The sequence below is a fragment of the Antechinus flavipes genome, chromosome 1 (assembly GCF_016432865.1).
Source record: "Antechinus flavipes isolate AdamAnt ecotype Samford, QLD, Australia chromosome 1, AdamAnt_v2, whole genome shotgun sequence".
Classification (NCBI taxonomy): Eukaryota; Metazoa; Chordata; class Mammalia; order Dasyuromorphia; family Dasyuridae; genus Antechinus; species Antechinus flavipes.
Window position 1 is genome coordinate 108,991,969 of NC_067398.1, and position 17,636 is coordinate 109,009,604.

The window sequence follows — 17,636 nt, forward strand, 5'->3', positions numbered from 1 at the left end:
CAGATAACAATGAAGATAATCACTCAATAACGGCTGCATTATTAGCAATGGCATATATTAAGTGACAATCTGACTCTATATAAACAACTAGTCAAAGCCACTAGTTGAAGTGAATATTTTCTTTTAAAAAAAAAAAAGCCATAAATAATGACATTAAGGACTCCTTAACAGTTGTCATCTAAGATATCACAATCCTGAAAGGAAAATATCTTTCTTGAAGAAAAGCATTAATACCAGGCCTACAGAGCATTTATGAGAATTAACAAAGCAAACAATGTGTACCTGCTGAAGTGAAGAAAAAAAAATTGTGGAGTAATCAAGAGAGATAAAAATGACAGGGATTTTTATTCTTCCCTCGTAGAAGTTATCTTTTCTATCATTTGAAAAACAAGCAAACTGTATCTTTTGGAGCTATCCTGAGAAAATAATACATGTCTTGAGTTGTTTTTTTTTGGGGGGGTTCATACTTTTTTTTTTTTTTTTGCAACTAGTCATTATCTCACATTCATTTGTTTATTCATAAGTGAATAAACAAATATAAGCCATGACTTTTTTTTTTTTTTTTTTTACTGAACATTCATGGATGAGCAAGGTCTATTTCTTTCACTATCCTAAAATATAATTTGTCAAATTCCACCCCTACTTCTCTTGCCATAAGCCCTTTCTTATAACAAAGAAAAACAATTAAGGAAAACCAATGGATACTCTGACCATTTCTAACAGTATATAAAACAATACGCCACCAAAAGGAGCACAATTTAGCCTTATTGCCTTCATGACTGTTTTTCTGTGCAACAATTCCTATGTGACTCTTTTTTCTTTTATAACCTAACTTTATTAAATGTGCTAATTAATGAAATAGTATTTAAGGAACAGGGAAAATAAGTGTATGAAGATGAAAAAGACTATCAGGATGGCACAACAGATTCCATCAACCTGTGTATTTTTCACCATGTATTTTTACTGCTTCTCCCTCTCAAAGTTATCTAGAATTTCAATATAAATAAACAATCTGATAACTACATAAATATTTCTTAAAACACCTAGGACAAAAGATTGAGAATCAGAAGGATTCTTGGAAGATATTTTTGTCCTATCTTCCTAATGCAGATGAGAAAACTGAATCTCAAAGATTTAGTAACATTTTAAAAAAACAGATACAATTTCCAAAAGTGGTAATCTTAAATTTTGGAGAAACAAACTAGATAGACATGCAGACAGACAAATAGACACACAGGGAGTATGTGTATAATATGTACATACATGCAGAGGTGCAGCTAATAAGTAATGGATAAAAGACAGCATCAACTAACAAATATTTGCAGTATTAAGTATTAAGAAATACATTCTAGAGGGCACAGCCAAAATGACATAAAGTAGACATGTTCTTGTCTAAGTTCTTCCTAGCTTCCTTCAGATCAACACCAGATCAAGCCTCTGAACAGGTTTTGGAGTGACAGAACCTACAAAATTCCACCAGAAGATATTTTGGAAGAACTTCAGGAAAGGTCTATTTCAATCAGGTTGGGGGAGAGGGCAGAATGGCCCAGCACTAGGAGAGGCAGGGCAACTCTGAGTGGGGAGGCTTGCATACCTTGAGGAATCTACTGGGAGGCTCTTGGTCAAAGTACAGCAGCGTGGCCTACTCTGTCCTAGTTCAGAAGCCAGTGGATCAGCAGACTAGCTGTGAGACCTCTAACCCAACTACATAAGGCAAATAGTGAGCCCCTGAACCCCAGAATAATGGGACTTGGCCATGCCCAGCAAGCACTGGCCTCAGGGCAGTGTGAAGCCACTGTCCCCTATAGAGGAAGCTTGGAACAAGTTTCCCTTTGCTCTAAGACCAGACCTCAAATCTTTAAAAATGAACAAAAAGGCAAATATCTCTGATCATAGGCAGCTTTTAGACAATGAAGAACAGCTCTCAAACCCTGAGGACACGAAAAGCAAAATGTTTCCAGATGAAGCCTCAAAGAGTGATAGAAATTGGTCTCCATCTTACAAAGCTCTCTTGGAAGAATTCAAAAAGGATCTTTAAAAAGAGAAAAAAAATGAGGAAAAATTAGGAAATGAGAACTTTGCAAAAGAGTTTAGAAAAGGAAACACAGAAACTATCTAAAGAAAATTCCTTAAAAATAAATCTAGCAAAATGGAAAAAGAATGTAACTCCTTAAAAAATAGATTTGATGAAATAGAAAAAGAAAAAACTCCTTGAAAAACAGAATTTGTGAAATAGAAAAAATCCAATAAACAAAACAACTCATTTAAAATACAAAAGGAGATTTAAAAAGCTAACTAAAATTGGAATTGAACAAATGGAAGTGGATGACTCAATAAGACTTCAAGAATCAATCAAATCAAACCAAAAAAATGAAAAAAAAATTCTAGTTTGAAATTTCAATGATATATTTCTTATATCCTATACTCTTCTAGTCTCAAAAATGTTGGCATATTTACCAGTCTTCATCTTCTGGAATCTTGCTTAGAGGAGGATCCAGGCAATAGATATGATAAGCCATATTACACTCATCACAGAGAAGCTGCTTGGGTGCATCTTGTTTGCCACCACATAAACAACAGGAACAAAAACGACATTCCTTATCTGGGTCTGCATTACAATGTTTGCATTCAGGGCCACTCTTTCCTGTTATGAAAGACAATCATAGCAAGTTTAGACTTAAAAAAAATGATTTTGTTAGTAAATATTTATAGATAAAATATCAACTAAAATTTGCTGAAAAGAAAAACAACTGATTTTGGATATTATCATAAGAAGATAATAGAAAAGGTAAAACTTCCATGTACCTTTTCTCTCTGCGCCTTTTCTTAGCTTTAATGTTTATTGGTCAAACCTGAGAAGCATGACATACGATATCAAAAAGGAAGATTTTACATATATATGGAGAGAGACAGACAGAGTATTTGCATCAGTAATTATGATGTTTAAGATCCTAGGACACAAATAATTCCAACACAAAATACCTCTCTTCAAGAAGCTCTCCTTGGACATAAACAATAAAAGCTAACAATTCAAAACAGTATATACTAAGTGAAAATTGAGTAGTGTAGACAATAAATGAAGATATATGCTATAAAATAATTTCAATGACAGATTTATATTGCACAAAAGCAAATAACCTCTCATGTGATAGCAAAAAATGTATCATGATTTATAAAATATTGTTCTAAATTTATTTTACTCCCACAAAAACAATTCATTATAGACATTTCAAACTACATCAATGACTAAAATACCATCAAATGACTTTGCAAATAAAAATTCTTGCATAGAAGCATACTGGATAAGCATCAACCACTAAATAAAATTTAAATATCTGGAAAAAACAATTTCCCCTGCCCAGTATCTTTAAATTTACATGCTTACGAGGTTATTTCTCTAATATACTTTTCTCTAGGTTGAAACTATCTGTATTCTTACATATCATTAAACTATAAAATCTCTAAAATGCTACTTTGATTTTCTCAAAAATCCACAAGACTATTGAATTTCTTTCAGATAGCAAAATTTGTATTTTCCTCTAGTATGCTTCAATTTTAATTTATTATATTATTAATATTATTCTATTAAAAGACTTTAAATGCCAGAACTTTAAATGGTGGTATACATATCAGAAGATATTCAACCAACAATCACTTAAGTGTCTTCTATAGGTCGTTGCTAAGTGCTAGGGATAGAAAACTTAAAAATGAAATGCTTCTTGCTCTGAAGATTACTTTCTATTAGAGAAGACATATACATAAATAAGTACATAAACATAAATACAAGTTAAATTTTGTTGGATAGGGAGGGTATTCCTAGGTGGGAGATCAGGAAAAGCTCCATAAAGAAGGCAGCAGCTGAACAGAACTGTGAAGGAAACTGTGAAGTATTTTAAGGAGTAGAAGGGAAAACATTCTATATATATGGAGTTCATTGCTTCATATACATTTTTCTTTTTTTTGTAAACCAAAATATGTTAAGTTCAAAAGTATTAAGTTCATAATAAAAATGAAATACTGACAAGGTAGGCAAGTTAATCATCTTTCCATGAAGCATATTTTCCATGGGGCTTACTGAGGTTCTTAGGAAAAAAATATTCCAAAACTGCACTATGGTTCTGAGGTATCTGAAGATTATAGATATCCAAGTAGATATTTAGGAGCAATGGAAGGAATTGGAGAAATTTTCTCATGAAAGAGAAGTTGGTGTCAAGTTCCCATGTTTCCTCTCTGGGAAGAAACAATATTTGCTTCCTCCTATCTATCTACCAGTTAATGGTAAAACCCTATGGGGAGCTGTAAGACATGTTTCATGTGAAGTATTTTTCTATACTTCAAGTTATTATGGAGAATAAAGTGATCTTAAAATAAATGAAAAAAGATTTTCAGATGCAACCCAGCAGCTGAGTTAGAAATACTGTGTCTTCTCTCTCGCTAGTGGCCAAAGGCTTTGTTAACAAGGATTGTTCCGTAGTTGGGTCTTGAGTCTCAAAAGTTTTTTGACAGTTTTATAGCTCACTTAAATTAGTCCTGAGAATAACAGCAACAACAAAAACAAGTAGAGTCAATTAAGATTTATTGGATGTGGTTTAGAAGAAAAAAGGAAGAATTAAGGTTTTAAGGTGATATTTTAAGCCTGGGTAATTTAGAAATCACCAGTAGTGGAAATTCATAAGTTGGGAAGAAAAAAGGGTTTTTGTTTTTGTTTTTTTTTTTGCTATCTAAGCATTTGGGTATGTACCATAATTCAGGAAAGAGATGAAAAATGGATAAATAAGGGCAGCTAGGTGCATAGAGCACCAGCTCTGAAGTCAGAAAGACTTGAGTTCAAATCTGGTCTCAGACACTTCAGACACTTTAATTAACCTGGCTATGTGACCTTGGGCAAGTCACTTCACCCCAATTGCCTCAGCCAAAAAAAAAAAAAAAGGATAAATAGATTTGATAGCTATCTACAGATGGGATATTTAAAGCTATCAGAATACTGAGAAAAGATGACTTGAGGACAGAGCCATGAGAACAACCCACACTACAGGTGAGGGAGAGAATGGTGTGATGATGCAGTGAAGAGATCAGGAACTATGAAAACTGTTCTGGAAGCTGGAGAAAGAGAGAAACAAAGAAGTCAAAAGATACAAAGAAGTTGAAAACAAACTTGACCTTTCATGAGGCCAGAAAGATGCTGAATAGAAGGAAGTCTAGAAGACCAGAGAATGAGCTGGGTGGGGTGACAGATGGAAAGAAAGTAGCACTGGATTCTGATCATGAAGCAGCTGGTGCTGCTCTAAAGAAGGAGATACAGCTACCTGGAAACTGACAGGTGAAAAATTATCCATTAAATGCATTAAGAGGAAAATAAGTAGAGATGACTGATTTCCCTTTGGAGAAATATTAATACGTCTTTGCCAACCTGAAATTAGAGAGAAGTAGCACTGGATTAGAGAGCTGGCATAATTTCACTCACAGGTAGGACAATTGAAATATGTATTTCCATAATGCAACTATACTATGAATCCTTTTTATTTCATCTAGCTCAAAGATAATGAGTACTTAGGATGGTGAAATCTATTAAACACATTCTTAAGGTTTTAGTAATCTGTTATTTCCATACCATTATGGGCAAAAGTTTTGATCTGTGATAATGGTCTAGTTGCATGTTTATTGGTTAATTTCTCCAGGATACTCTGAGATCTGTATTATAATTTGGAGGTTTGTCATTTGTCAGTCCATGAAAAGATGCTAAATAAGTCCAACTGCTAAGCTAAGTCTTGCTAAGTATTACTTTCTAAACTTTTATAGTCTTCAGAGATGTGTTGTAGTACTGAAGTGTTTTTTTTTTTTTTGTTGTTGTTTTGTTTTGTTTTACCCTTTCCCTGGATAATAACATTTTCCCCACTAAATTTGAGCAACTTTTGGGTAATCCTTTTGTACCAACAACAACAATAATAGAATGTTTATGTTATATTTTAGGCTTTGTAAAAAGTTTTACATGTTAAATCATTTGATTTTCACAACAATTCTAGCAAGTAGATGTTATTATCCTCACTTTAAAAAGGAAGAAATGAATACATAGAGAGATTAAAGGAGTTATTCAAAGAGTTAATGAATGTCTTGAGGTAGTATCCTTATCGGGTTTTTTTTTTCCCAGGTCTTGCACTACTTCTTGTCAGCTGTGACTTTGGTCTGGAATTTTTATTTAATACTTCTTTCTCAATATTATTGATTTGATTTATGTAGGTATTGCCTATTGAAAGTCTTGATGCTGATTCTAGGATCTTACCTATTTAATAAACTTCATTCAGAGGTAAACCATTTTTGGTTAAGTGGTACATACCTTGTATCAGCATTTAATTTTGCTTAGTCAAATGACATCTTTTTTCAAATTAACTTTTTAAACCTATTTATCATGTGTTCTAAGAATATCTAACATACTTCCTCAATATCTTTCTTATCTGACTTAGTTTAATAGGTTTTACATTTTATTCATATTGTATAGGTTTTGGTTAAAATGCTTTTCAAATCTGTTTTATAGTTTCAAATGTTTACATTAAGACTAGGAGATGTTAACTGCCTACCTTCCTTATTCAGCTTTGATTTCAGAGTGCTAGTAAGATTCTTAGCCTATTCAGTCACAGCTTTTGCCTTGATAACTTTTTATGTTATGTTTGTGAAAATACCAAGTTTTCATGATTGTTATCATTAATATTATTGTTCTATTGAAAGACAAAGCAACAGACAGTGGGACAAGCAGAGAACTAAGATCAAAGAACAGCTGAACTAAAAGTAGAAGAGCTCAGGAAAATTATTTATGAGTCAATGGATTCACTTTAAAATATGATGTCTGACTGGACATTTCAGGATCTTTGTATGCTTGAATTCAGAGATAAAATCTAGGTAGATCAATGCAATCAATCTTCAATATTAACATTTTTTCAAGAAGAAATGTCATACTTAACTCACTTGGATATATTGTCAACTGCTAGAGATACATTGAAAAAGAGATAATTTTTACAAGTAACCAAAAAAAATTTATTTATCAAAGGATACTAGGTTCAAATTCAAATTAGTATTATTCATTGAATATGAAAAATGATGGAAAGATTAAATATATTGAAAATAGTAACTGAAAAATGGGCTACAACCTAGGATAAACTATCTTATCACTACTAGAGGAAGGGGAAAATTAATATTAAATTCGCTAAAATGCTTCCAAGAATTTCTTCATGAAAATGCATGCTTTGATATGTAAATTAAGCTTAAAGCAGGATTTCAACAAATAAAGGAGACTAGATCTGGTTAGGACCTTTGATATGCAAATGAATTATGTTATTCAATAAGGCAAAGCCTATGAAAACTTGAAAATTTTGCATTTAAAGGAATTCAATGTGAAAAGTTACAAAATATTATTGAAACTAGAGTGCAATTATCATGAACTGTAGTTGTCTCAAGTTTTTTTTTTGGGGGGGGGGGCATCACAATGACAAAAAATGTTGCCATCATAAGAATATTGAGGTAAAAATGGCTTGGATTCAACTAAAAATACCAGAGAACCCTCAGAAAGGAAGAAGAAAGGGCAACAACCTCTTCTGAATTGGCTTGAGTAGTTAGGGATGGGAGAACAAAAATTAAATAATGCAATATACTTACAACGACAACAATAAATTTGGAAGGGAGGAATGAAAAGGAATTATTTGATAGTGATTATCGTAAATAAATAGTAAGAAAATCAAGACTAGGAAAGAGCAGATAATCCCAATGCTTCACTTCTATCTCTGAAAACAGTAAGAGTAGGGTAGGAAAATTAGAAGTACTGAAAATTTTAAGAAGCAATATTAGAAATTTAGAGACTGTGAAAAGAGCTATCCATGGAATTTTAGCTGTTCCTGATTTGTTAATAATAGAGACCAGACCAGTTCTGGTTCAATGGATTATTACTGTGCCCCCCTCCCCAATCATTATTTTATATCTACATCTATATGTGCACACCCACACTTACAATTCAAAAAAACCTAGGAAGACTTCAATGAATTGATATAAAGAAAGTAGAAACAAAAGCATAATATCAATACCCTTTATGATAAAAGCCAAAAACACTTCCTCCCAAAAAGGTCAATATTAACTGTGAGGAAAACATTCAAAAGACATCAAAAACACATACAACAGTTTAAATATTTGTTAAACTCAACATGTATAATTTGCTTTGGTATTATTTTGGTATTATTAAATAATAATTTTGTGCACAAATACATAATCATTTACAATACTTTTTGTTTTCTATATGTTTGAATACTTGTCAAAGTTTAAAATTACACGTTCTGAAAAAAAAATGAGAACATTCAAGAGAAATGATAGTATCTGAGAATGGGCTTCATATTTTTGGATCAAGACAAAAAAGAAAAAGAAATGAGTAGCTCTTGACCACACACAGAATACATATAACAAATATATGTGTGTCTATACACATACATGGATATATATGTACATATGCATACTTATATACATGTGTGTATATATCACATAGGTATATTGGTATCTATCCTATCTATATGCCTATTCTATATTACGTGTATTCCACATTGCCTGAGTTGATTTTTTTAAATGTGCTGGTGCAAAAATATAAATTTCATTCTCAGATGCTTTCTTTTTTGTTCAATTTTCCCAAAATTTATGTAAATTTTAATTTTTGCTGCTGTCTGCATACATATATACACATATATATGTATGCAGACAGCAGCAAATATATATATACACACACACACACATACAAACACACATATATTTAAACACCCATGTTTCAGTGTATATTTGCAGAGAGTCTGAAAAACCTAATTGAAAGGATTTTAAATTGAAAAGGTATGGAATAGAAAACCATCAAATTGAATAACAGAGATCTGACATATAACAGCAAAAATAAAAGCAGAATTCATCTTAAATAATTCACAAGTATATAAAATGAGAGAAAAATTACAGAAGCTAATATCAATAAATCCAAAGAGAATCAATTCAAAACAGAAGTTAGAAATAAGACATACGGTATCAGACAACTTACACACACATACACACACAATATGAAATAGAGAGGTAGCATGGCATAATGGATAAAGAGCTAGTCCTTAAGAACACATAAATTAAGTCTTACCTTGGACCCAAACTGGTTATGTGATTCTGTGACCAATCAAGTCAATTAACTTTCCATGTTCCAAATAGCTTTTTTTAAAAAAATTTTTTTAAAGAATACAAGTTGCAGAGAAGGTACCAACCTTTATAGGTCAAGAAAATTTCCTTACCTCAATGTCTATACTCATGAAATCACTGGTATAGACCCTAACCCTACAGATAACAAGGTAAGCTAGAGATCCTCATGCAAGCAGGAAAACTCAAGCTTCTATGTCATTGAGATTTGCACAAAACCTATGACTAACATATGACTTTGAAAGTACACATAATTTAAAGGTAAGTCAGTTAAAATGGGGTGGAAAAAGGGAGATGTGAAGACATATTCACGTGAAAAATTTCAGGGATCTGAGGGTGGAAGCATGTTGGAGCACATCTGAGTGAAGAGTAACAGTGAGAGAAATTGTTAATATTCTTGGGTGAAACTAGAACAAAAGGAGAAAACAGTTAAGAAGTTCAAGAAGCAAGATACAAGTCTAGCCAAGGCAAGGCAATAATTGTAAAGGAGTCTTTCTTTCACTTTGGACAACAGCTCGTGATTTCTCTCTTCCAGAGTGAATAATAATCTCGTGGCTTGCTTTACTAAAAATTTTAATCCATCAAAAGGTAGAGGAGAGGACTTGTAATGCTGGCTTATTATTTAATCAACAAGAAAGAATTTGTTGCTGAAATGAAAAATATGGACGGAGTTCTGATAGGTGACTACCAGATAAATTGAACAAAATGCCTCAAGCTTTTCTGTACACAAGTAAAAGTTATGTAGGATGAGATATGGATAAATTGCTTCTCTGTGCACTGCTTCCTTAAATAAAAACAATACAAATACCTTAAACTAAGTTTGGGAAAAAGTAAAGGATCAGAAAAGGGATAGCATGGTTGTGCAGAATGGACAGGACAATAATAATGGACAATAGGGAGAACACAACTCTTTTTTCCTCCCTTTCCATTTTGTGTTAAGCAGAACGATCCCTGGGCTGAACAGGATAACATTAAAATGGTTAGCAAGAAGTTTAAATCTAATATAATTCAACAAATAATGAGAATGCTCATGTCTGTCTTTGTGATTTGAAGTTTGAAGGTTCAAATAATCTACATCCTAGGGTTCCTTTTAGAACCAATTGGTTAAGAAATTGCCAATTCACTAATGAAGAAATCTTCAAGGTTGTAGAAAATGAGACAGACACCAAAAGTTTTTCACTGGACACAAACGGACACTCAAAATCATTGGAGATAGACTTTATATAAGAAAGAACATTTATCTATCTCAAAACTAGAGAGATCCAAGAACCAGTAGCCTTGAGGCAGTGAGCAAAAGGAGGAAGATTACACAGGGGCATGGAAGGGTAATTAGAGCAATTGCTAATTATCTCACTTAAGCTTTCATCAGGATCAAGCTAATGACATCAGAAAAATTCTATATGCATTCATTTAATAAAATCTTTCCTGGGACTTTTCTTTCTTGCTGGAAACAGCAGTTTGTCTCTATACAATCAAAGTTTTAATTTTTTTTTTGGTCTCTATGCTGTGATCCTTGCTGTTCTGATGTTTGCAAAATTCAAACACAAGCCCTATATGTGCCTTCATATCCAGAGCAAAGGAGGCAACAGTCCTAATTCTACTATGGTCACATATAGTTTCAGGTTTTGGAATGCCAGATTAAGAAAGATATCAATAAGCTGAAGAGTATACAGAGAAAGAAGTAAGGGATAGCAAAGGTACTTAGGAAAATATGAGAACTAGAGAACTAGTTGAAAAGCCTGGGATTTTTAACCAGGAGAGGACAAAACACACTTGCGCTTGAAGGATTATGAGTTGCTGTTAGAGGCAGCCAGGTGGGGTACTGAACCTGGAGTTAGAAACACTCTAGAGACCAAAGTAAGCTTCAACTTTAACTAGATATGTGATCCTGAGCAAGTCACTTGATGTCTGTCTGTCTCAGTTTCTTGGAATGAAACAAGAATTGTAGAACATAAAACAACACTCACTTAAAGTTGTTGTGAGGAAAAAAAATGAGATATTTTTTAAAAAAAATGCTTAACATGTCTGACACATAGTAGCTTAATAAATGCTTGTTTCCTTCTTTTCTCCTTTGTAATAAATACTTAACAAATACCTGAACCATGGCCAACCACTATACGTTCCAGGACCCATGATGAAATTCTATCAGAAAGCTGCCTATCTCCCCATAGAGAAGAGGGGGACCTATAGTATAGAATGATATCTTCCTGTGGATATGGTCAATGGAAGAATTTGTCTTACTTTAACTAAAGAATTTTTTAAAAAGAGGTTTTGATTTTCTTGCTTTTCCAATTGGGGGGTAGGGAGAAAGATATTTATTGAGTAAATTTGTTCTGCTTGAATCCAGAAAATAGAAATAGGAGAATAGAGTAGAATCTAAAAATAGGAAAATTCAGGCTTGAGATAAAAGAAAGATTTTTAAACCAAGTTTAATAAGGGGTTACTCTGTAAAGGTCTTTAAACAAAAACTGGATGACCACTTGTACAAGGCTCTATAGATTCTTATTAATGTGCTCATGTATTGATTGAATTAGATAATAAGCTAGAGATTTCCTACCAAATGTGAAATTTTGTGATAAATGTGATAACAATTTAGTGGCAAAAATTCTACCTAGAATCAAAGCATGAATAAAAACAATTGCCATGTCAATGTGTAATTTCAGACCTGAATCTGATCTCAGTCCATAGGATGTCATTTTTCCTTTCTCAGGTAAGATCTTTTTGGTCCTTTAAAATATTCCACTTCTCTATAAAAGAATATTGCATAGCTTGCTAACTCTTTTATTTAAAAAGGAAACAAATGTATATGCAGCCAAAAAAATAGAATACTATGGAATAAGAAAAATAGAATATTACTTCTAATTTATATCTACCATTGAAAAATAGGGAGTAATAACTGTATCTGTATAGTTTGTAAAATCTATCTACTATTCCCCCAACCCCACAAAAGAGTAAAAGCAAAGTTTTCTTTAAGAGAAAGGTAAGAAAAAGTTTTGTATGCCTTTCACTGTGGATTCTTTTGAAGGTTCCTCTCCTAATCTTTTTGCTAAGACATTCAATTTAAGTGTTTAAATGTACTCCAATAAAAATGTTACAATAGAATTCCAAGAACAGAAAAGCTGGAAGAATAATAAGTAACATTTATATATTGCTTACTTTGTGGTAGGCACTATGCTTATTTATAATATCTTCTGGTCTCAGCTCATTTGCCACATTTTACTCAAGTCTTTCTGGATTTCCCTGTTGCAATTGCTTAAACCAAATTACTAATCTTTCCTTTCTATGTTTTGTATTTACTCAGAAGTGTGTATGATATTTGCTGTAAGAGAACATAAGGAATTTGTGGCCAGGGACCATTTTTGTAACTCTGATATATAGCATACTGTTAAGGTATCAAAGAGGCACTAAATTGATGCTTGATGAATGTTTTTTTTTTTTCCCTGTATCTGAAAGCTCTTGTTATTCTTAAGTCAGTCATATAAGAATATCAGTAACTTTTATATCACTGCCCCAAAAGAAAAACATCATACTTGTAAATGGTCCATCTGCAAATGAAAGTGGATGAGCTCCAGGTTTTTCAATCCTGTATATTTCTTCTATAAATCGTATCTTGCAATCATTTATTGTATCTTCTGGTCCACTGTAAAAAAGATAAACAAGAAGCTCTTTTTAACCAGTACAATCCAAACCAGCAAATGGTAAGAAAAAACAACAACAAAATGAAACAACTCAAAAAACTGAGAATTTTATGTTACCATAGACAAACAATTATCAATTTTGTTTGGGAAAGTTAAATTATTATCTTTGAATAAATAACTTTTTGTGACATCACAAATATAGCTGTCAGTTTTCACAAGATTTTAAAATTATGAAACAAAATTTAATATGGTGATTAGAATTTTTAAAGAAGAAACAGTCTATATATTTCAAGAAGAAAACTATTCAATTCTGAAACTTTTCACTTTTTTTTTGAGAATGACAATTGTTATAAAATATCTGATTACGTTGGTAAAAAAAACTGACAGAAGATTTGATGAGATTCAAAGTCAGTTAAAATGAAAAGACAATACAATTCCCATCTTCTGCTGCAACATACTAATTCTTTGTAATTTAACAGAACCAATTTTCAAAAATTATAATCTAATTTAAATGATCAATAATCCCATTTTAATTTACTAAAAATGGTCATTAATTTTATTTTTCACAATTATAGTGAATATCTATAAAGGAAAATGCTATTCTGATAGCACGAAACTCTTACAGTAGCCTCACTTCTTAAATTCTGAAAAGAGGCAGAGTTTCTTCTTTAGGGAGTAATATCAAAATTTAGTTTGCTAAGTAGCTTTTGTCAGTTTCTTTGAACTTGTATTACCATAAGATTGTTTTTCCCTGAAATCTAAATTTTAATCATTTGTTCTAAAAGAATGTGGCAATACTATCACAAATAGTGAAATTGTTTCCTTGTTCATCTTTCCTTAGATCCCATAGGTTTTACAATAATTTCTACATAGATGATTCACAGATAGTTAGCTCTAGCCCTTCCTTTCCCCAAGTTTCAGCTGTTTCTCCATCTGTAAATCAAGCATTTCAAAATGGATATCTAACCTATTTCATAACATGTGCAAACCTGACCTCATTATCTTTCTTACTCCAACTTTCAAAGTTTCCCCCAAAACCCCATCATTTTTTCAGTCTTCCAATTTTACTATCTCACCATTCTTCTTGATTCATCATTTTTCCTCATTCTACATATTCAATCAGTTGCTGAATCTTATTGTTTCTATCCTTAACAACAATTTCTACCAGAGGACACCTTCATTCTATTAACATAGATATCACCTGGGTTAAAGCTCTCATTGCCTGTCTAAAGGGATAGCAAAAGACTGGCCTTCCTGCCTTGAATTATTCACCATTCTAATCCATTGCACATAGTTCTGCTAAAATAAATTTCCATAAGCATATTCTGATCAGATTATTCTCCCTTTTCAATCAACTTTAATACTTCCTATTGCTTTGAAGATCTCTCTCTCTCTCTCTCACGTGCGCGTGCGCGCGCGCGCACACACACACACACACACACACACACACAAAAGTGCATACACGTACTTCTATTTAGCTTTTAAAGTCCTACACAACTTGGCTCCATCTATTTTTCTAGAGTCACTGGACATTACTCTCTACCTACCGCAATGCTCTGTGATTCAAACAAACTGGCCCACTCTGTTTCTCACATAGAACACCACCTCCCATTTCTTCAGGAGACTTTGCTCTAGTGTCTCCTATGCTGCAAATGTACTCCTTCATTTCCAGCTCACTGAATTATTCTCTTCAAGATGAAGTTGAAGCAGTGCCTTCTACATGAAATCTTTGCTGATCCCTATAACTTTCTTTCCTTCCCAATTACCTTGTATAAATTGCTTTGTATTTGTTTTCATTTATGCACTTTATTTATGCTGTACACACCTGCCTCACTCACTAGAATATAAGTTCCTTTTCAAGTAGGGAATGCCTGATTCTTTGTATTCCTAGGCAGCTAGGTGGCGTAGGAGCAACAGGCTGAGGATCAGGAAAAATCTTCCTGAGTTCAAATCTGACCTCACAAAATTAACTAGCAATATGACCATGAGAAAGTCACTGGACTCTGCCTCAGTTTCCTTATCTGTAAAATGAGATGGAGAAGAAAATGGTAAACCAGTACAGTATCTCTGCCAAGAAAACCCCAAATGGGGTCACAAAGATTAGGACAAGACTGAAATGACTGGCCAGCATGAGCACCATTTGTATCCCAGGGCCCAGCACAGTCCTGGTCCTTAGCAGGCCTTTGATAAATGCCTATTTACTGATTTATCGCCTTTTGTCCCTGTATTCTTTCTCTTTAAAGGGATAAAGTTATGGACTTATGCTCAAGAACAAGAACATTCAATTCTTCCTCAAACCCCCCTTTTTTGGCTCTTTTGGTTTTTCAAAAGGGGAAAGCCTTCAGCAAAGAATCAAGGTCTGGTAGGTTTTATCATACTAGACAGGTTTTCAGAACAGTCCTGGCAATAGCCTGAACCTGCTTTCTGGAGCCTAGCTTGGTTAAGCATAAAGAGAAGGTTTATCAGGTGCACTGCTTGTGTTAGCAGGGTATTCCAGATATTGGAGCCTCATGACCTGAGCTTGTATTTCACCAATATATAGAATTCTGAGCTCAAAGGTCTACAGGGAGAGGAAAAACGCAGGCAGCAAGTTGCATAGTCACTTTGTGACTCAAGTGGAAGATGGGCTATCTTTTAGGAAAAAAAAAAAAGAAAATCTGCCAACTAGTGAAGAAAATGAATCTGAGGAAACAATATCTCACTTTGGTGAAAACAGTTCCTGCTGCCGTATCCATTAGGATCTGGACATATGACAAATTCTTCAGTTATTCTAACTCATTAAACAAGACAGAAATACTATTTATATCTGACAAATTTCTTACCTGTTCACATATTATACATGATTTTACCTTCTCAATTTCTTTCCCTCTTAAAAAGTTTGGTCAATAATTCGCAGCTACCAAGATTTCTTTTAAACTATGCCTAAAATGATCAGATTAAATACTGTTTAGAAAAGAAGTGTTTTAATTACAATTGAGCTACATCTTTGTCTAGATTTCCTGTGACTGCTACCATGAGAACGAAGTCTTCATGTCCTACTTCTAAAAAATAGAAAAGACATAATTTATTTTCAAATACATACATCTGGTTATAAAATTCTATAATGTTACATCGACAAAATGTTTATTATGGGGTACTTCTTAAGAATAGATTAACTATATAATTTGCTAAAGGTTTTTTGAATAATTTTAATCCATATAAACTTTTTTTGGGGGGAGAAATGACAGTATCTTTGGTAAGCACTTTTGAAAGAAAGTATTTTTAACACATCCAAAAACAAACACCTTTAAAATGCTAAATAATCTTTTCAAAGTCTTTTAAAAAATTAAAACACTGCCTGATTTATCAGTAGGCAGTTAACTGGTTGGCTTATATCTTTTTTCTCTCTCTCCTAAACAGCTAATATTATCTGAGTATTTAGCAGATACATGATAAAGAAACTTATATATGGATGGAGAACATCTAACTATGGATGGTAAAAGAAAGATGTCTTGTAAAATTGTCAAGCCAAGGAAGATGAAGAAAATATAATATCCACAGAGCTAGAAAAGGCAGAGTAGCTAGCTACAAAGCAAAAAGTAACAACATAGACTCAAATTTCTAGGAGACAAAGTGCTCTTAGATTTTGTAAAGGCCAGAAATAAAATTTACAGTTTCAGATTGCTATTCATATATGTACAAAGCAAAGTGATCACAAGTTCTTATGACAAGGAGACAAATTTGAACTCATAAATATTGAGACACAGTGTAATGAAAGCCATGATTATAATAAGGTTGTTATAGGAAAAAAAAGCTCATTCGAAAGGAATGAGACCTAGATCAAATGATGAGGAACCATACCAAAATCCTCTACTGGGTGGAAGTTTGACGACAGGAACATGTATATTGCTCTAATACTCCAAAGGACTTATGATCTTATCAACACAGGTTTTCACATCAGTGATGCAAACAGCAAACCATCCATGCCTATGTATTTATATGTGCTTTATCTGTCCTTCCAAATTTTTGCCAGAGTTTATTACAGCCTACTAAAGTTTTCTTCCCTTTCTCTTAAAATTAGGATACCAACAGAACACATGAATGATCCAATAGTTATCCCCTGCTCTTGTTACAGCTCCAGTCCCATCTTTTTGTATTAAAATAGTTCCTTTTTTATTATGATAGCTTTTTATACACAAAACATATGCACGGGTAATTTTTCAATATTGAACTTTGCAAAACGTTCTATTCCAACTTTTCCACTCCTTCTCCCCACTACCTCCCCTAGATGGCAGGTAATCCAATACATGTTAAATATGTTAAAGAAAATACTTCTTTGATAATATCTTTTATAGTGCTTCTCCCTAATTCCTTATTTGTCTAATCTGTTGTAGCCCTTTTCATGTCCACCAACCATTCTTCCATTGCCTTCTAAATGATCCTCATCTTTATATCTTTAGAAACTTAGTAAATATAGGGTGTGGGGGGGAAATAGGGGTTACTAAAATAACTTGGCAATTTTCAACCAGTAGTGCTCTTTTCTGTTCCACTTCTGGGCCTAATTTATTGCCTATTTTCAGTGTCTGTCCAATTCATATACATATGGGTACATACATTTCCAATTTCTTGATAACTATATTAATAAAAACAATAGACTTTTCCTGATTTTTCCTGTGTAGACTACTGAGCCAAACTCTTTAAAATAATTAGGAATCTCAACATTATGATGCAAAGCGTTGGTCTTGAAGTCAAAAAGAAAAGTTAAAGTCTAAATTCTTTTAGTCTTTTAGCATGACACACCAGATTACCAGTCAAATAAATACAACT

General features: G+C 33.0%; 1 protein-coding gene across 2 annotated transcripts in view; it reads right to left on the reverse strand.

Annotated features, from left to right (window-relative positions):
* UHRF2 (ubiquitin like with PHD and ring finger domains 2) overlaps nt 1-17,636 on the reverse strand; it is a 163,825-nt gene that overhangs the window by 43,445 nt on the left and 102,744 nt on the right. For both annotated transcript variants that reach the window (XM_051987558.1, XM_051987566.1), the window contains exons 5-6: nt 12,723-12,832; nt 2,458-2,644 (exon numbers count right to left, since the gene is read on the reverse strand). In XM_051987558.1, the coding sequence (XP_051843518.1) occupies nt 2,458-2,644; nt 12,723-12,832 (297 nt within the window). The remainder of the gene's footprint in view (nt 1-2,457; nt 2,645-12,722; nt 12,833-17,636) is intronic.